The sequence below is a fragment of the Symphalangus syndactylus genome, chromosome 16 (assembly GCF_028878055.3).
Source record: "Symphalangus syndactylus isolate Jambi chromosome 16, NHGRI_mSymSyn1-v2.1_pri, whole genome shotgun sequence".
Classification (NCBI taxonomy): Eukaryota; Metazoa; Chordata; class Mammalia; order Primates; family Hylobatidae; genus Symphalangus; species Symphalangus syndactylus.
This window is the reverse complement of record NC_072438.2, coordinates 12,550,109-12,572,289: the sequence shown is the minus strand read 5'-3', so window position 1 is coordinate 12,572,289 and position 22,181 is coordinate 12,550,109. Positions and strand designations below refer to the sequence as shown.

The 22,181-nt window shown below is 53.1% G+C and overlaps 2 protein-coding genes across 4 annotated transcripts in view; both read right to left on the bottom strand.

Moving 5' to 3' along the window:
• RGS12 (regulator of G protein signaling 12) overlaps positions 1–22,181 on the bottom strand; it is a 149,290-nt gene that overhangs the window by 118,159 nt on the left and 8,950 nt on the right. Inside the window, exons 1-2 of one of the 3 annotated variants that reach the window (XM_063619365.1) lie at positions 9,610–9,752; positions 6,556–8,537 (exon numbers count right to left, since the gene is read on the bottom strand). In XM_063619365.1, coding sequence (XP_063475435.1) covers positions 6,556–8,436 — 1,881 coding nt within the window. In that variant the 5' untranslated portion in view covers positions 8,437–8,537; positions 9,610–9,752. Of the gene's footprint in view, positions 1–6,555; positions 8,538–9,609; positions 9,753–22,181 lie in introns of those variants that run through there. The other 2 variants (XM_055245793.2, XM_055245792.2) reach the window with 2 other exon arrangements.
• LOC129464329 (X antigen family member 3-like) lies at positions 11,638–12,181 on the bottom strand. Its single transcript, XM_055245417.2, is given in 3 exon segments — positions 11,638–11,739; positions 11,742–11,761; positions 11,763–12,181. Coding segments are annotated over 3 exon segments (342 nt in total). The 5' UTR covers positions 11,996–12,181; the 3' UTR covers positions 11,638–11,650.

The following is a 22,181-nucleotide window of genomic DNA, read 5'->3' as shown; positions in this document are numbered from 1 at the left end:
GTTCCCTACCCCACTGTCAAGGGAAGGCCTGACGAGGGCGTCAAGCCCGCAGGACCAACGAGTCTGCTCCACTGTCACCTTCACACAAGTTAACTTGGAAGACAAGGGAGCTCTAAGCTGGTGGAAGCTATCAAGACCCACGACAACAGATATGACAAGATCTGCCATCGCTGGGAAGGCTAGCTCTGGGACCAAAATCTGTGGCTCACGTTGCCAAGCTGGAAAAGGCAAAGGCCACAGAACCTGCCAATAAACTGGGTGAAATGAACACTGTTGAGTTTTCTGTACATCAAAATAACACAAATTCTCCTTCAATAAAAAGGGGGCATTCTCTCTCTGTCTCACACACACACACTACTGACAAAAATATAAACTGGAAAACCTCTTTGGTGGGCAATTTGGCAAACTTTAAAATGCATTAAAAACAGCAATTCCGCATCTAGGAACCTACCCAAAAGAAAACTCACATATATACAAAGATAGAACCCTAAGAATTTTTACTGCAATCCAGTTTATAATGACATATAGAAACAGTCTAAGGTCGCCATCAGCTGGAGACTGATTCAATAAAAAATGGCACAGGCATATGATGTAATACCACGTGGCCAGGACAATGAAGAAGAGTTTTTTAAATTGATAAACAACTATGTACACGGGAAATTTGTGTTAGAAAAAAGTAACTCACAGCAGCATGTCGCATGTATTTTCAATAACGGGAAGGAAAAGGAACAGAATATCCAAGAGGCTGTGCAAACAGAGTAACTCCACGGAAGGAAGCAGACTCTGAACTGCAGCTCCCTGCGTGGAGCGGGGCAGAGGCAGCGGCAGCATCTAAGGCTCTGACCCTTACAGGGCTGTTCGCATGGTGTCTGTGATTGTACCTCTGGGTATGCTATTACGAATAAACGGCGGAGAATGAGATGATGAGCACCCACCAACACACCGCACCGCAAGAAATAAAACTGCACCAACACGAGCGAGGCGCCGCGGCACCCCTCCCGGGAGAGGCCCCCCTGGCCTGGCGCTTGCTCGCCCTCCCGCTCGCCCCTGGCTTGTCCTCCTACCTAGGGGCACGCGCCGCCCTGGACAGCAGACTGCGCTGCTCATGGCCTTGAGGCTTCTGTACTTTGCCTTTTTTATGAGCGCGGTTTTCAGATGTACTTCAGGTGACGCAGGTACCACTATCTCACTCAGATGTAGCTCTTGGGTATTCCAGTACACCCATAAGGTATTTCTCCATTCTCCTGTTAATGGTCTTATCTCATAAGAAACAGTCGAGAAGGAACTCACTCCCGCAAATCCACCCTTCTGCGGGCAGCAGTCCTCGAGCGCTGTGGCCTCAGGACTCCCGGGAGCACCTACAAACAACTGAGCACCTCAGCCAGCCTTTATCTTTGTGGGTTTCAGCTACTGATGTTTCTCATACCAGAAATTAAACTGAGGAATTTAAAAATATTTATTCATTCATTTCAAAATTACACCAATCAATCCTTTACATATCACAAATAACATATTTTCATTTTTAAAATTTCCAAAATCCATTGTATGGAAATTTTAAGAATTTGGGTGCTGCTACTTAACCAGGTATTTTAATTAATATAATTAATTTAATTGATTAATATAACTTTGAGTCAGTTTGCAGAGACACAGAATTAAACACACTTGCCTTAAATGAACACAAGGCAATCATTTTTGATGACAGAAGCATTTCGAGATCCTGGATTCTCTTTCACATCAATCCCTTTTGTTAGTCGCAGGCCTGAATGCTTATCTCCATGAGAACTAGCTTGTGCTGGCTACAGACATTAGGCAGAGACAAAGAACAAACTACACAAAAGGGAAAGCAGTCTACTTCCAAACATCATCTCACCCACTTCAAGAATTTCAGACCCCCGGCGAGTCTACAAGTAACTCAGCTCCCATTCCTTGCTCCTCCCCAGAGGAGGGAGAAGCTGACAAGGATGAGCTGGCACAAGGTCATCACCTGGGACGGTGTGCAGGGGGTTAAAGCTTTCCATCTCACCAAGGAGAGGTGGAAATGCTGAGCAACAAGGGGTCTGGCTCGCTGGTCTCCAGGCTTCCACAGGAGCAAGTGGCCACTGAGGGCGGAAACCTGGGCTGAGCCTGCGGACAGCGGGGTGGAGGCGGCAGTAACAAAAGCGATGGGAAAGGACAGCAATGGAGAATCTAGTGGCAGTTAGGACACAGAACTGTTGGCCTTAGAGACCAACTTGCGACTAGATGCAGTATTATACTTCTTCTAATTGTCAGCTTTTTTTGCATACAGGTTAAGAAAGGCTGGTGCCAGTAATTTAAAAGGGAACATTTAACATTCATGGAACCAGTAATAACTGTGTAGAGGGAATGCTGAAGATTCTTCTAGGGCTAAGAGCGAGTGCCTAAGCCAAGGACACCGTCGGCAGGGGCCCCTCCCCAGGCCTGGGCCACAAAGAGTGCTGGACACCACGCGCCTGCAGCCCACTGGGGAGAGAAGCTGACGGGGCTGTCCAGGCCAGAGCTGCTCCACAGCCACAGAAAACCCCGCCCTGGGGTACAGGCAAGCCAAGGCGGGCTCAAAAGGAGAAGCTGGGGGTCAGATGCCCTTGGGGGATGTTGAAGAAGGGTGCATACAGATGCTGGGTAGCCTAACGGGGCACTATGCCAGGCACCAAGGCATTTCGTCTCAGCGCCAAACCCACCCTGCCGTGCCCAGCTTCTGATCCTGGCACTGGGCCTTGAAGACCACATGGCTCCTGCCCAGGGGCTCAATATTCAGCACTGGGCACGGGCACTGCCTCCCAGGTGGTATGGGGTGGACTGGCGCGTGAGGGTCCCACATCGTTTTTCCTGGGGACTGGGGACAGCCACCAATCCTCACCCGGAGCTGCTTCACTCTCTCACAGCTGCGATGGACTCACGGTCCTGTCAGATAAGGCCCCTACTCTGGGTATCTAAGCCTCCCACGCCCACTTTTCTAGACTCAGCCCCTTTCCACACTGAAGACCTTAGCCTTTCTTTTCTGTCTTTCAGCAGCTAACCTTCTTTTCCTTTGTTAACAATTCTGTATACTGAATTTTTCCTGTTCAAATTACTGCTGCGTTTCCTGTCTCCCGGCTGGATGCTGACTGATTCCACCTGAGTTTGTGCAAAGTAAAGCCCTGAAGTCCCCGTCACTAAGAATCCGGAGTCACGTGAAGCTTGCCGCCTGACACCGCGGCACCCTCCAGGGGCCTCCGCTGCTCTCTCCCTCCCTGTGCCCACTCTGCTGCTGCTTCTAACTTCCAGGCACTTCCTGCATCCCTGCCAGCCCCTTCTCTCAGCACAGGCCAGCATCCAGGTGGGACCCTGATCGCTGCAGACGGTCACGGCCACCTTCAAAGCTCTGCAGACCTGCCCACAGCGACGTCCGGACCCATCTTGTGGCCACCTCATGACCCCTGGAAGCTTCTGCTGCTCTAACGGGGGAGGCTATGGGATCAGATTCACCTAACTACGCAGGGAGGCCCACTTGGCAAAGTAGACAGCAACAAATAAACCTCAAGAGATTATAGCAGGAACCCATAAAACACAACACGTTACTACCTGTTTATTTTTAGATAGTGTGTCACGCCACATTATGAAGGCCACTCCAAATCCCACATAGGAGTGTCTCTGTGGGAAGCGACACAGAGCGCCAGGGCTGTCTTGGTCCCAGCACTCACATGCCCTGTGACTGAGCAAGTCACCTGACAGTCAAACCTCAATCGCCTGGCCTAATGGCCTCGGGATTCCTATCAAGGTAAGGATGCACTCTGCAAAGCAGTGACCGCCGCACCGTTATTTCCAACCCTGAGAACATGCTGGCTCCCCTTCTGCTGTGCTCCAGCGTGGGTGGGAACAGCCAGGACCCTCATCTTCATTGCAAAGAAGCCCAAGGCTGGCATCACAACCCCGCCTATTCCCCCATGTCACCCGCCCCAAGGAGGAGTCCATTCACTGGTGGGATGCGGATGACAGCGTTATCTGTCTCTCAGGTCCACTGAGGACCATAAGCACCACTGTCAATCATCTAAAATGGCATCATACTCCCCACTGTCCAGGTCATTTTGAATTTCAAGGAGAAAGCAGGTGAAGGTGCCCTGTAATCCACAAACAACCACATAAACACCAGTGTCAACCTTCACTACACCACAGCAGTGGAGAAAACACAGTTTTAAATATGTACTCAAAGAGATGAGGAATCTCCTGATTCCAAAGAACATTCTCACCACTTTCCAGGGCCCTTCACCTCCCCATCCCTGCCCAGTACAGGCAGCCCACACTGAGGCCAGCTCCCTGGCAGTGGCCCTGCCCACCACCTACAGGCTCCACGGAGAAGTGAGGTGAGGCCCAGCGCGGGCAGGAGGGCCCCTCCCTGAGAATCCAGCCCAGGGCTCAGATCAAGAGACAGGGAAAGGCCGGACGCGGTGGCTCACGCTTGTAATCCCAGCACTTTGGGAGGCCGAGGCGGGCGGATCACGGGGTCAGGAGATCGAGACCACGGTGAAACCCCGTCTCTACTAAAAATACAAAAAAAAATTAGCCGGGCGTGGTGGCGGGCGCCTGTAGTCCCAGCTACTCAGAGAGGCTGAGGCAGGAGAATGGCGTGAACCCGGGAGGCGGAGCTTGCAGTGAGCTGAGATTGCGCCACTGCACTCCAGCCTGGGTGACAGAGCGAGACTCCGTCTCAAAAAAAAAAAAAAGAGACAGGGAAAAACAGCAGCAGCCCGCGCAGCTGCAGAACGACTCCTCTAAGGAGGCTGAGGCCAGGAGCGTGTGGCTCATGCCTGTAATCCCAGCACTCTGGGAGGCTGAGGCAGGAGGAGGATCGCTTGAGCTCAGGAATTCAAGACCAGCCTGGGCAACATGGCAAAATTCCATCTTTACAAAACATATAAAAATTAGCCGGGCATGGTAGCAAGTGCCTGTAGTCCCAGCTACTCAGGAGGCTGAGGTGAGAGGATCACTTGAGCCCAGGAGCGGGGGCTGCAGTGAGCTATGATCGAGCCACTGCACTTGAGCCTGGACAACAGAGCCAGACCCTGTCCCCAAAAAGAAAGAGGAGGTTGAAAATCCGTAAGATTACAAGTGTTTTTAAAAAAACAAAATTCTATGCTTACATGCATCAAAATGTTATCACTGATCATTTTGAGGAGATAAAACAAGAAATCTGTTCTTCCTCCGTTTTTTAAATTTTATTTTATTTTAGAGTCAGAGTCTCGCTCTGTCACCCAGGCTGGAGTGCAGTGGCTGCAACATAGCTCACGGCAGTCTTGAACTCCTGGGCTTAAGCAAGCCTCCTGCCTCAGCCTCCAAAGCACCGAGTTACAGGCATGTGCCGTGGCACCCGGCTCCTTCCTCGCCTTTAAATGCTCTCTCAGGTGCCACATTTCATCATGGAAAACACTAGCCCTGGGAGGGGGAATCAAGTAGAAATATTCATCAAACACGGCCTTTCCTACTCCCCGGCCCTGCCTACCCAGCCAGCAGCCTTAGAGGGTCTTCTTAGGATAGTCTCAGGATGTGAACAAACACTAAAAAGGTGTCTTTACATCGTAAACGGCCGGAGTAGTTTCTCTGAAACAAAGGGAGCTAAGTGCCCACCCCCATCACCTGTCACAACGGCCCTGGCTCCAAACACAGCACCCGACCGCACAGCCCCACACGGCAGCGCCGCCTCCTGCTGGAGGAAGTCCTTCCAGAGGGTTCCCTGCACCCAACCGCACAGGCACAGCCCCGCACACTCCCACATGGCAGCACTGCCTCCTGCTGGACAAAGTCCCTTCCAGAGGGTTCCCGGCTTTGCTCATTTACTCTCTTTCCTGCTCCAAACTTAGCTCCTAAAGGAAGGCAGGGCCCCCAAAAGGATGCTGATGGGTCTAGGTCTTCGAGGCAGCACTACACACCTTGAGGTGCCCCTCAGTGAGCACGCGGCATGTGGCTCCCCCGGCCCACTGCGGAGTCCAGCTGGTGTTTTACACAGCAGGATATTCCCCATGGAGGAACCAGCACGAGGAACTGGCTTTCGGTGCTTCAAGAATATTCTCACCTCAAGAGAGGTGTGGGACACTGGGATGAAGATCCTGGGGTCAGACCTAAAATGGGCTTCAAGGGGCCACAGGGACAGAGCAAGGGAGGAGCAGGAAGGGGAGGAAGGGCCTTATCCTGAGCTCTAAGACGACAACTTCCCTTTCACCACCACCTGTCCTACCCAGATGTCCTGCCCAGGACCACCCATCAGAGCCAGAACCAGAACCAAGGACTCGAACAGGGCAGGGGGCAAGGGGTCCCAGCAAGACACAGTCCACAGCCCAGAGGCAACTCAGACACCCTGTGATGGCCACAGAGGCCACAGGGCCAGCAGGAGGAAGCCAAGACTGTGCAAGCTGGTGACTGGGAGTCGCCTCCCTGCGACTGCTAAGTGAGGAGGCTGGGCCTCCGTGCTGAGGCTGCTAAGTGAGGAGGCCGGGCCTCCGTGCTGAGGCTGCTAAGTGAGGAGGCCGGGCCTCCATGCTGAGCGGCTCCTGGCAGGCTTACCTTTTTATCTTCCTTAGTCTTTCGAACATTTCGATGGGGACCAAAAATGCTTTGCATTCCAAAGGCCTTCCTGGACCACTCCCTCTTCGGGGCGCTCAGCGGGGGCTGCGCGAAGCTGCCCTCCACCCTGTAGCGGTCTGCGGGGATCTTGCTCATAGGAGGGGGCAGTGTGCCGCAGTTAACGCTGGACCAGCCGTCGGTGGAATCTGTGTAAGAGTCCTGGTCACTGGCGTGTCCGCACTGCCACTCCCGGAGCACATGGACCGGGAGCCAGCGCTGGCTGAAACCACAGCCAGCGCCCACGGTGCCCCTCTTGGAAGGGGGGACTGAGCTCCTCAAGGAAGCTGGGGGCACCTCCACAGGAGAGGCTGGGCCTAGGTGCTTGTTTAGGTCCCGGAACCTGTCAGTCTGATGAGTGGCCTCAAATGGGGGGCTCCCTTCGGGGTCCAGACAGAAGGGCCCAGTCCAGGGAGCACCCCAGGGCTGGGCACCCCTCCCACCCACACCGTCCCACGTGCTGCCTCCAGGGCCATGTCTGCTCGAGCTCCCACCCAGGTCCACCACAAGGACCCGGTTGCTCTTCTCCTCCTGGTGGAAGTTCCCGATGCCGCTGTCACTGTTGCTGCTGGTGCTGTTGTTCTGGTGGGCGTCAGCATCCCCGTCCAGAAAGGCGCGGGCCCGCATGCCTTCAATCAGCTCACCCATGTCTCGGTACAGGACAGAGATGAACTGCAGGACGGGCAGGGAGGACGCCGGGAATTCCAGACAGCCATTGGTGTCCGGGTCGGCCGTGCACTCAAACCCAAACCGCCGAGCAATGCCTTGGTGGATCTTGTGATTAAACAAGTCTGGGTCCACCATGAACACATGGCAGGAAGTCCGCAGGGCGCCCTCCTCCTCCTGGGCCAGGCTCCCGTCGTCATTCGTCTGCATGGTCACCAACCCGAAAAATCGCCGGTCGTCCGGGCACACGGCGCTGAAGGCCAGCTTCTCGGCCGGGTACTCAGCCACGACCCCAGCCTTGTCAGTGCTCAGCTGCACACAGTCATGCATGATCTTCATGGTCACCAGCGAGTGGATTTTCTGCTCTGCCCGCAGGCGCCGCATGCAGCCGCGGATGGCTTGCAAGCTGTCGGACTCCAGGTTGGAGCTCGTGGAAGGAAGCTCAATGGAGCCTAAGTAGCCCACGATCATCGCCACGTTTAAAATACCTGCATCCAATGCAAAATCGTCCTGACTTTCTAGTCCAACGCTGAAAACCGAATCATCATGAATAACTTTTGATATTTCCTCCTTAGAAAGCATGTTGGGATTTGGATTATTTAAACCTTCATGTCCAACATCAAATCGAGTTGCGGCCGACTCCGAAAGGGATCTTTGTTTCAATTTCAAGGGCTCTGAACTGCTCGCACAAAGGCTCGGGTTTTCAAAAATCATATTGAAAATTCCACCAGACTGCATTTCCTCCACGACTCGCTCTGCTCTGTTTATACCTAGTGCTTTAGAATCCAGCTTGGGCTTCAGCCAGCCTTTTCCTTCATAGAGTCCCCCTTCTTCGTCACTGGAACAGGATTCCAAGCGGCTGGCGCCTTCAGCAATCACCATGTGCAGGACACCAGAGCACTTCCCAATTAATTTCACTACATCTTCATGAGACGCTTTTTTCACGTTGATTTCATTGACAGCAAGTATCTGGTCTCCAGCTCGGAGGCCCACAAAATCCGCAGGGCTCCCTCTCATGACGCAGCTGAGCACACAGGGCGCCTGTCCCGAAAGCGTGAATCCGTAGCCAGCCCTCCCCCGGGCAACCTCCACACTCCGCACCCTCGGGGGCGCCGGCCCAGGCAATGGGCGTTTGGACGCCTCCCCAGCTCTAAACATTCTGATGAGCTTCCAAGACCAAGAGCAGGTCTCATTGTTCCCTTGGAGCCATATTTCAGGGAATGCTTGATGCTACCATGTTTGCTTCTTCAAACAGTGCCCTAAGAAAGAGAAATGAACAGCTCATTATTAAAGAGCCCATCTTTCTCCACCGCTCACTGGTATTACCTAAACACAAAAAGATAATTCATAATAAAAACCACCAGAGAAAGAGCCTCTAAGTGTCTACAGATAATAAATCTTCAAGTCAGGCTAAGAAACTTCCTTTCGGAGTGGAAAATGTCTCCCACGCGCGTGAGGATGCAGGACTGCTTCCCAGCGCTGCTTCCACACCGTTTGGATGGAAAGAGCCCCTTGCTAATCAAAGTGTGGTCCGTGGACTGGCAGCCTGTCTGAAAGGCAGACTCTCGGGCTCCATGCAGAAGAAACACACCCAAACCCACGTTTCACAGGATGGCAGACTCCAAGCATGAGAAGCAAGATCTGCTACAGGCTTCAGGTTCAAAGGCACCTGCAGAACACTGAGTCTAACCCTTTAGTTGATCACAAATCCCCTCACATAGAGTTTTCCCTCAGGAGAGGGGTCACCTAATATTCCATGACCCTCCCACATTAATTTACTTTGAATATACTGTGTGGGGGAAAACGTATTAACCTGAAACAACCTCAATCAATACTGCAGAGGCCACCCAACAGGCTAGATAAAAACCACCACCAAAAAAAGCAAAGAAATGTCATATTAGCTCAATTCTTCCAGAGGGTATAAAAGTATTGGCTGTCATTGAGAACAAGCTTGTCAGTGGTCCGCGGATCACCCCCAGGCCAGTGATTCCCTAGGATTCCCAGGACTTAGCACAAAGGTGCACTCACAGCAGAGATTCATTACAGCAAAAGGATTCCACACAAAATCAGCAAGGGCAGAGGCCCATGCGGCGATGTCCCAAGGAAACCAGGCTCGAGCTTCCAGAATCCTCTCCCAGCGGGGTCGCGCAGGATGCACTTAACTCCCCGCACCGGGAGCCGTGACAACACGTGTGCAGTGTCGTCACCAGGGAAGCCCACTAGAGACTCGGTGCCAGGGTTTTTACTGGGGGCTGGGCACATGGGCACCCTCTGCCTGCCTTGTGCCCAGACTCTGGACTCCCAGAAGAAAGGAAGGTTCTCAGCACAAACCTTGTTGCCCACACAAGCAGCTGAGCACAGGAAGCCCCTCCTCGTTGAGGGTGGTGGGCACCGTCCTGACACCAGCCAGGGGCCTGCCTTGCACACAGACCTCTCAGGATGGTCTCAGGCCTGCTGGGTAGTCTCTTCTGCAAGACTCTTTAAAGATCACTTTAAAAAGCAATACAGTAAGTGATTGTGAAGATGCAAAATAGAATAGAGGGTATGTTTTTTAAAGAAATAATCGTTTTAGGCCAGGCGCGGTGGCTCACGCCTGTAATCTCAGCACTTTGGGAGGCTGAGGCAGGCGGACCACGAGGTCAGGAGATCAAGACCATCCTGGCTAACACGGTGAAACCTCGTCTCTATCAAAAATACAAAAAACAATTAGCTGGGCGTGGTGGCGGTCGCCTGTAGTCCCAGCTACTCAGGAGGCTGAGGCAGGAGAATGGTGTGAACTCAGGAGGCGGAGCTTGCAGTGAGCTGAGATCATGCCACTGCACTCCAGCCTGGGCGACAGAGCAAGCCTCTGTCTCAAAATATAAAATAAAATAAAATAAAACAAAGAAATAATTGTTTTAAAGTTAATAACTTCTAATAGAAGAGATTTTTGTGTCTTGGGATAAAGTTTCCAGCAATAGGATCATAAACAGATTTCAAGTAATTTACACACATAGAAGCTACAGAACTAGATAAAGTGGAAAGGCTATTACTAGGTGACTCCAAAAGTGGCTTCAGTGATGACAAAACACGGACATACAACATGCGTACTTAGTAAAATTATATTTTGATGGAAAAGAGTAAAAAATGAATATAAATTACATTACTCAATATCTAAGTAGTACTGTATTAATAATTTAAATATTAGGACTGGGCATTTAACTATTTAATGTTCATTATTAAAACATAAATAAATAAATGTAAAAGTTGGCCAAGAAACACGTCTGGGGATCTTCTTAAGAGGTGTGACAGGCTGGCTGATGGCCCCGATACGCTCACATCCTCACTCCCAAGCTTTTGGATGGCTCCTCCCATCCACGTGACCGCGTGAAGGCTCTAGAGATGGGGAGAGTGTCAGGTGCGCCTGTGTGAGCCTGGGGTCAGATCCAGAGGGGACGGCCACGTGAGGAAGGATGCAGAGACCGCAGGGATTCGAGGATGGGTCTCGAGCCCAGGCAGACTGGCAGGCGGTCACCTCCAGAAGCTGGAAAGATGAAGGAAGCAGACTGAAAGTCGCCAGAGGAACCAGCTCTGCCACACCTGCCATCAGCCAGGTCACACTGACTGCAGACACGAGGCCCCTGAAAACGCAGGAGAATGAATACGTGCTGTTTTAAGCCCCCTGGTTTGTAGTAATTTCTTTCAGCAACCCTAGGAAACAAATACACAGGAGAATCACTTTGTCACAGGTTGAGGGGAGAGGGAAAGCAGGACATGCGTGAAACGGTCTCACTAAAGCATGCTCAGAAAAGCATCTGGCTCGAGGTAGATGTCACGCAACAAAGGTGCTGCTGTTCCCGTTACAGCAAGTGCCAGCTATCACTGTGATCGGCCCCAGGACAGCAGGTCATGAAGCCTTGATGGCTTCCTGGGGGAACAGAACATCTCTCGGCTTTCTCTTCCAAACAGGAATACACGCTGCCTCAATGAAAGACAGGACTTCCCAGTTTATTCGCACCATCCGCCTCACACTGTGTGACATAATGATGGATGATGTCTTCTATGCAATCCACTCAATTTTTCTACTAGACTCTTACTGTCATGGGCCTCTGCTTATTAAAAAGAAATGGTTTGTAACTCATGTAAGTAATATCTTATTATCTATAATCACGTTTATTTGTTTTTATTTTTTAGAGACAGGGTCTTACTCCATTGCCCAGACAGGGGTGCAGTGGCACAGTCATTGCTCGGTGCAGCCTCAAACTCACTCCTGGGCTCAAGCCATACCGAGCACACCCCCATACTCGGCTAACTTTTTTTTTTTTTTTTTTGGAGAAAACTGTATTGAGATATTTTAAGTCATTTATCTAATATAAAACCAGTTTGCATTGTTTCAGCTTGTCTTCCTTGGAACCTGTGGTTGCCCTTCACCTCCTTCTGGCAGTTTAAATTGCTCTGATTTCGGCAGAATCTTCCCCGGACATCAGGACCATCTCCACATTCATCCCAGTCTTTGAGACAGCTCCCGGAGATCAGCTTCCTGGTCAAGCACAAGAATCTCAGCGGCACCGTGATCTTCCTCTCTCTCCTGGCCAGGTGTGGGACCCCGACTTTCAGGTGGTGGTGCCTCTCGTTGAGGCTGTTCATCACTGGGCTCAAGCACAGGCCCAGTTAGCTCAGGAGGCTGCAGATACCGTCTTGGTCTAAGCCTACATGCTGATCTTCCGTGCCGACTCATATTTCACACAGCTGCTTCTCAGTAGTGGGTAAAGAGTCCAGAACGCAGGAACGCAACCCTCACACCCTCGCAGGTCCACAGTGTTCACCACGTGGGCGAAGGGGCCAAGGAGAAGACACCCAGTGAACCTTGGCTAATGTTTTAATTTTTCTGTAGACGAGGTCTCACTATGTTGCCCAGACTAGTCTCAAACTTCTGACCTCAAGCAATCCTCCCACCTTGGCCTCCCAAAATAATCACTTAAGTTCAGCTTACAGTTTAATTTTTCTTTAAACTGTATCAATTAATAGTAAAGCTAGCAGAACAGACGGTGAAATTCAGAAGACCACGGGGTACTGGATTCCAGCTGAACTTCCATTACACCATCGGGGCTACCAGCAAGAACGCCCGCTCCCAAGCCCCTGCACCTCCCAGGGACTCAGACTTAGTAAGTCTGGGGCAAGGCCAGGAAGCTCCAACTCCCCCCACACACACCTTCCAGCTAACTGTGAAACACCCTGAGTCGAGATCATCTAACCTAGCCTCTTCATTGTGTGAAAAAGGGAACAAGGTCCAGCCAGAAGTAATTCATCCAAGCCCTGAGGCACAGATGGGATGTGACACGAAGGTCCCCACTCGCCACACAGCACTGCCGCCTCCCATCAGGAGTCACCGACCATGTCACACAGGCTGAGTGTCCCTTAGAAGAGATTTTTGGGACCTGAAGTGCTGTGGATTTTTTCTGATTTTGGAACATCTGTATATACGTAATGAGATATGTTTGGATAGGACCCAGGTCTGAATAGGAAATTCATTTATGTTTCATATACACCTGATACACACAGCCTGAGGGTAATTTTGTGCAGCATTTTTGATAATTTTGTGCATGAAACAAGGTTTGTGTACATTGACCCATGAGAAAGCAAAGGTGTCACTAGCTCAGCTATGCCTGAGGCGTCACATTGGTGTCAAAAGATTTCCGATTCTGGAGCATCTGGATTAGGGATGTTCAACCCGTACTGTTGCTCCTTCACTCATTCATCATTAAAAACTCACGGTGTAAAGAGGACAGTAAAACAAAACAAAGAAAAAAAACTAAGGGTGATCTAGAAATAAATACTGCTCCCATGACACTTTTCTATTCCTTTCCAAAGTTAAAACCTCCTATAAAAGGTCCTATTCTGATAAACTCCTCCACTCATGCTGGGCAGCACCCCAGACCTGCAGGTACAGAGATGGGTCCTAGCCCTGAGCTACGATGCAGCAGGCCCCGTGCGAGGCAGGGCCGGAAAGACCAAGCCAGCACCCGTCCGCACTGACCGTGCACACAGTGCGAGGCGAGAGAGAAGCCGCCCTCCGAGGGCAGAGAGAGTCTGGGCGCGCCGAGGAGAAGAGAGTGAGGCACAAGAACAGCACAACATCAGCAATCGCAGCCTCCAGGGTGACCCCACGGGCTGCAGTGGTGGCCGCCACTGCCAGGACTTGCTGTGCAGCGCATGTCATCCTAAACACCATCACTCTGAGAAGGCTCTGTTACAATTGTCGCGTGCAGATGAGGGAGTAGGGGCACAGAGAAGCTAAGTAACTTGTCTACCAGCACACAGCCAACTAACGGCAAAGGTGGATCTGAACCCGGGCTATTCTTGGCTTACCCACACTTACGTGGATTCATAGAGGAAGGGCCTGAGACAGCAAGACACCATGCCACCTTCTCCAGCTGGGACCTGCCCCCGCAGGCGCCTGCCCACCTCACACCCTCCCATAGTCATCATGTCCCAGCAGCCTCCCACCACCACCACCTCACAGTGCCCACAGCTGCCAAACACCCACCCAGCACCCCCTCTTCCACCACATCAGGGACACACACACCAGATGATCTGACGCCTGCCCCCCAAGACACACCCATGAAGACCCGCACTGGCCATCCCCGCATCCAGCCACCTGCACCATGCACCTGAGGGGCCCTCCAAGTCCCTGGCCACTCTTCCCAGACCTTCCCTGGACCCAGACCCGCGTGGACCTGCCCGCCCTGGACACAGCAGGACATGGTGCCAAAGGGAGTGAGCTGGCAGATTCTGGAATCACCAAGGCCACTTCCAGGCCATTTTACTGAGCCACCGGTCAATACCTCTCCACACTTCCCTTCTTGGGGTGTGGCGTGGACTGGAGACAGCCCTTGCCTTGGCCTCCCAGGCTCCAGTTCCTCTCCTGCTCGGTTCCCCTCAGAGGACATCTGCCATTTCCCGGGTCCCAGCTCCTCCCCTGCACGGTTCCCCTCAGCAGACACCTGCCATTCCCAGGTCCCAGATCCTCCCCCGCACAGTTCCCCTCAGCAGACACCTGCCATTCCCAGGTCCCAGCTCCTCCCCTGCACGGTTCCCCTCAGCAGACACCTGCCATTCCCAGGTACCAGATTCTCCCCCGCACGGTTCCCCTCAGCAGACACCTGCCATTCCCAGGTCCCAGCTCCTCCCCTGCACAGTTCCCCTCAGCAGACACCTGCCATTCCCAGGTCCCAGATCCTCCCCCACACGGTTCCCCTCAGCAGACACCTGCCATTCCCAGGTCCCAGATTCTCCCCCGCACGGTTCCCCTCAGCAGACACCTGCCATTCCCAGGTCCCAGCTCCTCCCCAACACAGTTCCCCTCAGCAGACACCTGCCATTCAGCAGTGTTGCGAGTGCCGACCGCGTTTGGGACTCCATGCAGGCTCAGGCTGCAACATAAGGAAAACAGTCCCTTCCAGGAAGACCTCTCAGCCTTCAACAAAGGGCCTGGGAGGGCCCAGGTAACCTGGGACGCAACAGATGACAGCACAATCCTGAGAGAGCAGCTCCCAGCCCTGAACAGCGCCAGCTGCTTCCCAGAGCTAAAGGCAGACAAGAATCTTCGAATGCAAAGGGCCCACCAAGCCCCGAGCAGGGAGATGAAAAAAGTCCCACAAAACTTTCAGAAGAAAAAGACAAGTCTCACACAAAGGCATGAGAATCTGCCACCAGACCCCTAAGAACACAGAGCCTGCAGGTGCATGGGCCTTAGGCAGCCAGGTGGTGGCCTGGGGAGATCATCACAGGGCTGCGCAGGCCACCCAGAGCACGCAGCACCACAGACCAGCTGTTCTCCCCATACACCTCGCACCCCAGCTGCCCGCGGAAATAAGTACGAATCACTAGCCCCGCTCCAAGACTTACAATCTGCAAACGGGGAGGGTGCCTCACCATTTCAGTGCCACAGCCCGCCTGCAGCAAGGGGAGTGCCGAGCCAACACACTTCACATCTAAACCTGCCCCGAGCCCTGTGACAGTGAACAGAATCCCTCGCATCGAGGACACAGCCTCTTACTAACGCCGGCTGTTGAGATTGTCACATGTGTTTCTTTCTGTTCACCTCCTGAAGTGCACCGGCCCTGTCTGGCCGAAAATTGGGGTGCTGCAGGCATTGGGAGGAACACAGCAGACGCAGACCTGCAATTCCCCAACCAGCTCAGGGCCAGTGCCCTAGCAGCACCAGATGGACAGGCACTCTGTGCACACGGCCCCTGGGCCCAGAGCTGCCCGCACACCTGACTGCATGGTCCTGGGGCAGCTCACCAAGGCACCACTCCAAGAATCGCACAAACATCAGCCATGCTTCCTAACCCCCACACGCTTCCTCTGCCCAGGCGCCCCCAGACATCCTGGTGAGTCTGGCTGGAGCCCAAATACACCAGGTAAGGAAAATATGCCCTGCTCTTTCTAAAAGACTTTTTGGAACTTTGGGAAGAAAGAAGGAAGGACCCTTTTTAAAAGGACTGTTTGTCAGGCAGGACCTTCTGAGTGTAGAATTTCACGTCTCCTGCCCAAATACCAGGGCACTTAAAAGAGTTCTGCTAACACAAGGAAACGGGCTGCCATCTGGCCACACATTTCACAGTGGGGAGCGCCCTCTCCATGCCAGGCACAGTTCTAGGCATGAGCAGGGGCCGCGAGGCCTCGAGGCTGGCACACCCACGGCCCGGGGCAGGTGCGCGATCCACGCCTGCCGAGTGAGGGAAGGAGGGAAGGGTGCCAAGAACTTATTTGGCTGAAACATTCTTGACTTTCTCAAGTGTCTGAATGTAATTATTTCTGTGCATGTTTTCTACATTTTCTAAAAAGAACTCTTTTGTACTAAAAAAGCAAAAGTAAGAGGGTTGATGAGGTTTTACATGAAGGCCACCGTAATCATGAATAAAATAAATAATTCCTACTTTTACAAAAATCTACCTGGCCTTCTCTCTTCAGACCCACGGCAATCCCACCCCAGGCTGGCTTGGTGAAGACGGACCTCACGCCGTGTGCACACGCTGCTGCAGCATGGCTTGTCCCCAGCGGTGCGCGGGCTCACGTCCAAGACAGTCTGCCTAAGAGCAAGGCACGTCGGCAAAGGCCGTATCCCAGGACCAGAAAAGCAACCGGCGGCAACGCATCCCATAAAGCTCCTAAGCTTGTGGGGGGAGGCAGTTAAGAGGTGTGAACGATGGGCTCACCCCAAACCCCACATCCATCAACAACGAGCTTGGTCAGCACCAACTCAGAAAAGAGAGTGATGTGATGAGAAGGAAACCAAACATCGGAAACTGACGAAAACCCACCCTGGCACATTGCTTAGTTGCCTAAAGTGAGGGGCTAGAAAGAAGCCTCCAAAAAAGCACCTGGAATCCACCGTCACTCCCTGACCCCAAACCCCATCACCCCATCACCCCATCATCCAATCACCCCTCTACCCAGCCCAATCCAGCTCCTCCAGTGAGGGGTGCTGCTACTTGCCGGGTTCACAAGGCAAGAGCTGTGTTGTTCCCACCCACCAGCGTCCCCCAGGACATTCCCTACCCAAACAGAAGCAGAGTGCCACAGAGGGTGGGCTCAGATGCCCGGCACCACTCCCTGCTCCCTGCTCGGTCCCCTGCACCAGTTACTGCCTCCCCAGGAGCCCATGCAGTGATCCTGAGTCTTCGGTGCCAGAGCAGACCGACAGCTATTTGTGTTTAAGGAAGGAAATGTCATCAAGGCCAGTGCCTGACTGAGGAGCAGAGGGTGCCACATGTCCACAAGCAAGGCAGGACAGGAGCCCAAACATTCAACTCCAGTTATGCTAAAGAAATCTAGATGACACAGGGGTGGAAAGGCTGTGCTGCTTAGCAAGCGGGACTTCCCAAGTCAGCCTTTGCCCCCACACTCACACTCCCCATGGTGGAGTGATGCCTGCATCTGTCTCCTCGTCTCCACACCCTCCTCTAAACTCATGTCATCGTCATCGCACCTCCTGCCACCGACTCTCCTCGGAGCAGCCCACTGCCCCGTGGCCCCCAATGCTCCAGCCAGCTCCTTCTTCCGCTTCTGTCCAAGGCAAGCCTGCTGTGCATGTGACATCAAGGGAATGGTGCTGTGTGCTGAGGTACAACAAGATGGCTGGAGCCCCTGTAAAGAGATGAAGCGTGGGCCTCACAGCCTCTCATGGAACAGCCAGGCCCTGAGAAGCTTATGGGCATTAGTCCTCACCCTTCAGGACCCCGAGGCAGACCAGGGCTCATCTCAGAGGGATGCCAGGTATGGCTCGTGCCTGATGGAATGGACACCAGTGAGACTCCCAGGAGGCCCATGAAGTTAGAACTATCACTGCCAGCTTGAACTACAAGGGTCAGAGGCAGTACAAAATAAAAAGTGGGTGCTGGACCCCAAAATCCTACCGGCAGGAAGCAGGCTGAGAAAACAACTCAACTGCAAGCAGGTGCTGTATTTCGGACAAAGGGAAGCGTGAGTCAGAGAGAGGAATCAAAGCCTCCGAGGGCAGAGGGACAGTTATCAGTCCCAAATCGTGACACTTGAACAAGGAACTGCCACCATCTGCCAGGCTGGGTCTCGGAAGTGACGCCCACTGATGCTCCTTCCTGCCTCCATTTTCCCTCATTTTGAACAGGAAGGTCTGGCCTGTGGTGCTTGCCATGATGGCACCGTGGCTGTGGTTGGATGAGCTGACAGCGTGTCTCTCTAGTTCAAGTCAACAGACCGGGGTACCATGCACCCCAGGAGCTACATCTCAGCCCACCTAGAGCCAGTTTAGAGGATGATGCGGGACTCTGAGCAGATGCTGTCATGGAAGGACCTTGCAGGGAGTGGATCTTGTACATGGGAGGGACATGAATCTCTGGGACCAGCAGGTGCACAGTGACAGGTGGCCTCTGAGATGGCCCCCATGACACCACCTCGTGGTCATCCTGCCCCTGCAGTCCCTTCGCTGGGGTGTAGGCTGGACCTAGCGACTCGCTTCTAACATACAGAATGTGCAAAAGAGACAGGATGTCACTTCCAAGATGAGGTTACCAAAAGACCATGGCTTCCGTCTCACTCATGCTCTCCCTCACTCCCTCTCAGGGAAGTCACTGCCTGGCTGTGAGCTGCCCAAGGAAGCCACCCACATGACAAGGAATGGATGTCTCTGGCCAGCAGCCAGCAGGGACATGAGGTCTTCCAACAGCAATATTGGCAACCCTGGAAGTGGATCTTCTGAGGCTGCCAGCAGCCACACGAGTGTGCATGGAAGCAAATCCTCATCGCGCAGCCCTGGCCGACGCCTTGATCACAGCCCTGCGTGAGCCTCACCAGGACTCCTGACCCCAGAAGCCTTGCAGCTACAGATGCAGTGTGCTGCACAGCGGCGGCGAACCAACATGCGATGCAAAATAGCTCCAGGGTCGTTTGACTTGCCGCCATCCCTGCTATAAGCACAAAATGGTGCTGTACTTATATCTAGGTGGCAATGTATAGCAGGTAGTTTCAAAAATGGTCCCTGAAATCTACTCTGTGAGGAGGTGATTAAGGAAATCACGCCAGATACATCAGAGACAAACCCTACAGAATGGGGAAAAGTGGCTAAAAAGAAGCCAAACTGATCATCATCTCACAAGCGAAGTCTAATTATCCCGTTTTACAGATGAGGAAACCCAGGCTCCAGCACCACGACTGGTGGCAGTTAGGATTCAAAGCCAGGCTGGCTGACTGCAGTCCAGGCTCCACGGCGCAGCCCCAGCTGCCTCCCTCTCCACCAGCACACTCCCGGGAGAAAGCAGCCTCCCTCAAAGCTCTCACATTTCCACTAACAAAAACTACCTGGTTCTCAGAGTCTGTCTCAGTTCCCGGGTAGATTTAGTCTCCTGAATCTGAATACTAATAACCTACGTTTAGGCAGCAGGTCAGCAGCCACCAACATTATGAGTAGTTTTTGAATAAATATGCATAGTTTTTGAATAATATATTAGGCTGAACTGAAAAGTACGATACATAAAATGTCCCAGGTCAGCATTTTGTCATCATGCATAGTTTTGCGTGGGGTTTTTATAAATGTCACTTCCCGAGGTTTTAACATTTCAAATCCAAAGAAACCAAGAGGCTGAGCATCAGGGACATACATTAAATGCCTCAACTCTGGCCTCATGGAGCAAATGTGCTTTCTTCCTCTTCCATTGTCAATCTCAGAAAGATCCCACACATTGCTAGGCAGCAACACAGCGATTCAGTGCTTTGAAGAGAATTCACTCGAAAAATAACGCAGTTTTTAGAATTCGCAAGTATGGCAAATATGAATGATTAGGGGAAAGAAATAAGAGGTAAAGAAGAAATTAAAGACTGGCAACTTTCAGAATGCTTTGTTTCTTTGAACACTTGAGAAAAAGGTATATACTATTACAGTCCAGCAACAGTAAAAGGAAGTAGCATTCAGAAAGTCATATAAAGTTGAAGAAATAGTTGTGCTAACATCACACTAATACTAATCACATGAAGTGTGAACACTGGCTTTAGCTTCTGTAGCTTCGTTTTACTTCCAGAGAACACATCAGGGGCAGGTCTGTGGGGCGGGGGGAAGCCAGGCACCCAGGCAGACAAGCTGGCTTAGTTCCTCCTGCCTCTTGTTCCCCCCACTACCAGGGCAAGCTCAAGTTGCTGAGGAAGAGGAGGGGGCTTCTCCCAAGGAGGGGAAACTCTGCAGGATCCTCCAAGGACCCAGTGTCCACGAAGCAAAAGAGCCTCTAGGGACAGAGTATCTGCACAGATGCTGAAATACAGTACTGCTGGTTCCAGTGTCCTCCAGGAGGGGCCACAGAGGTGAGACTGGGGGAGCCAGCAGGTGGCCTGTGGCTGTCACCTGTGTCCCCATCCAGTCGGAGGCCCTCCCACATCCTCCCTGCCTAGGTCGCCATACCGAGGCTCACCTTGCATGGTGGCCACACCTCCTGCTGGACTCCCGGCTTGTACCCCATTTGCCGGCCCACCCTGCCCTCACCCTCCTCCTGCCCACAGCTGCCAGCGCTTTGTCCTTCCCCACTTCCTACTCCCTGCCCAAGCACCTGTCCCACTGGGTCCAGCCTCTTGAGGCTCCCTCACTGGGTCCCTCCCCAAACCTCAACATCCCCCTCAGTCAGACCCACCTCCTCACGGCCCCATGATTTTCTTGCTCACTCATTCATTCGTTTATTCATTCAAGAACTGTCTCATGGCTTCTGCAGCAGCTCCAGGTGGGCAACTACGAACAGGCAACTGGTGACGGTCCCAAACTCCCAGGGCCAGCTGCCCCCGGGGTCACAGACAGTTAGACAGCCCAATGCCACAGTGCACAGCAGGGCCAGGCCATGCAGGAGGACACCATTTGCAAAAATCACTCTCTCCTGAAACGGGCCCTCTCTCCTCCCTCCACGACTCTGTGGCTCAGCTCACAGCCCACCTCCTACCTGAGGCCCCCAATGACTCCTCCAACACCCCCAGCCCCCAGGCTCTGAGAACCTAGCCACAGAGCAGGGGCCCCACACTCCGGCTGTGCCTGTTCACTCCTGGGTCGCCTCCCTTCTCATGCACAGAGACATCACCCCACAGCCTTCCAGGGCTTTCTGATGTGGTGCTGTGGGTGCACACACAGGCCCCCCCGCAAGGGGCAGGAGGAACCACTTCTGTAAGCAGGGGGAGCAGAGCCCACCAGTCACAAGGGCTGGGAGGGGCTGAGCACAGCAGGCCCCACCTGCCTGTGTCTCTGTGGTTTTGAAGGCCACACAACGTGAACTCCAGAAACTCCAATCCTGCAGAAGCACCACACCACAAAGACACTCAGACAAGAGCGGGAGCCAAGACCCCAACCCCACCCACCCCAGACCACAACAGCCAGGGCCCAAAGCCACGTCACAGGTGCCAACCTGACCCTGCGGTCAGTCCAGCAGAGCCTGCCCTGTGAGCTCACTCTGGGCACCGGCCTGGTGATGACCCGGCTTTGGGAAAAGTGAACAGGACACATGGAGGCCACAGCCCTCTGGGATACCCCCGTGCCCCACAGTTGATGAAACTTTCTGATTCCAGAAACAAACACTATTTCAGTATCTTTGGAACACTGAAGGTCAAACCTCCTCAATTCTTCCTTTCCATTTGTATTTGACTTTCCCTTTTATCTCTACTTGATATTTACTTCTGTTTGTGGTTTTTAAATCTGCGCAGAGTGAGACTATAAATGGAGTTGCCAGATTTAGAAAAAAAAAAAAATACAGGATACCCAGTTAAATGTGAATCTCAGATACATGACAACTTCTTAGTATGAGTGCACCCCAAATGCTGCATGGCAACACTGTACCTGCCAAGTCTAGCCCTGGAGAAAGGCTGTGTTTAAACCTGGCTCATTCCAACGTCCATGTTCTTCTCCTCCTCCTTGCTGGCGCCTCGGAGGTCCCCCATCACCCCACCTGGACATGTCACCTCTGCGCCCCCAGCCCTTCATTCCCTCATATCTGCTTCCTTGAACAAAACCCACAATGGCAGGTAAAGGACAGGAAAGGACAAGCACAGCCCAGACCCCGGCCTCACTGTCCATCCCTGGCCTTCGGACCCCAGCCTCACTCTCCATCTCTGGCCTTTGGACTCCGGCCTCACTCTCCATCCCCAGCCCTCGGACCCCGGCCTCACTCTCCATCCCCGGCCCTCGGACCCCGGCCTCACTCTCCATCCCCGGCCCTCGGACCCCGGCCTCACTCTCCATCCCCGGCCCTCGGACCCCGGCCTCACTCTCCATCCCCGGCCCTCGGACCCCGGCCTCACTCTCCATCCCCGGCCCTCGGACCCCGGCCTCACTCTCCATCCCCGGCCCTCGGACCCCGGCCTCACTCTCCATCCCCGGCCCTCGGACCCCAGCCTCACGCTCCGTCCCTGGCCCTGGC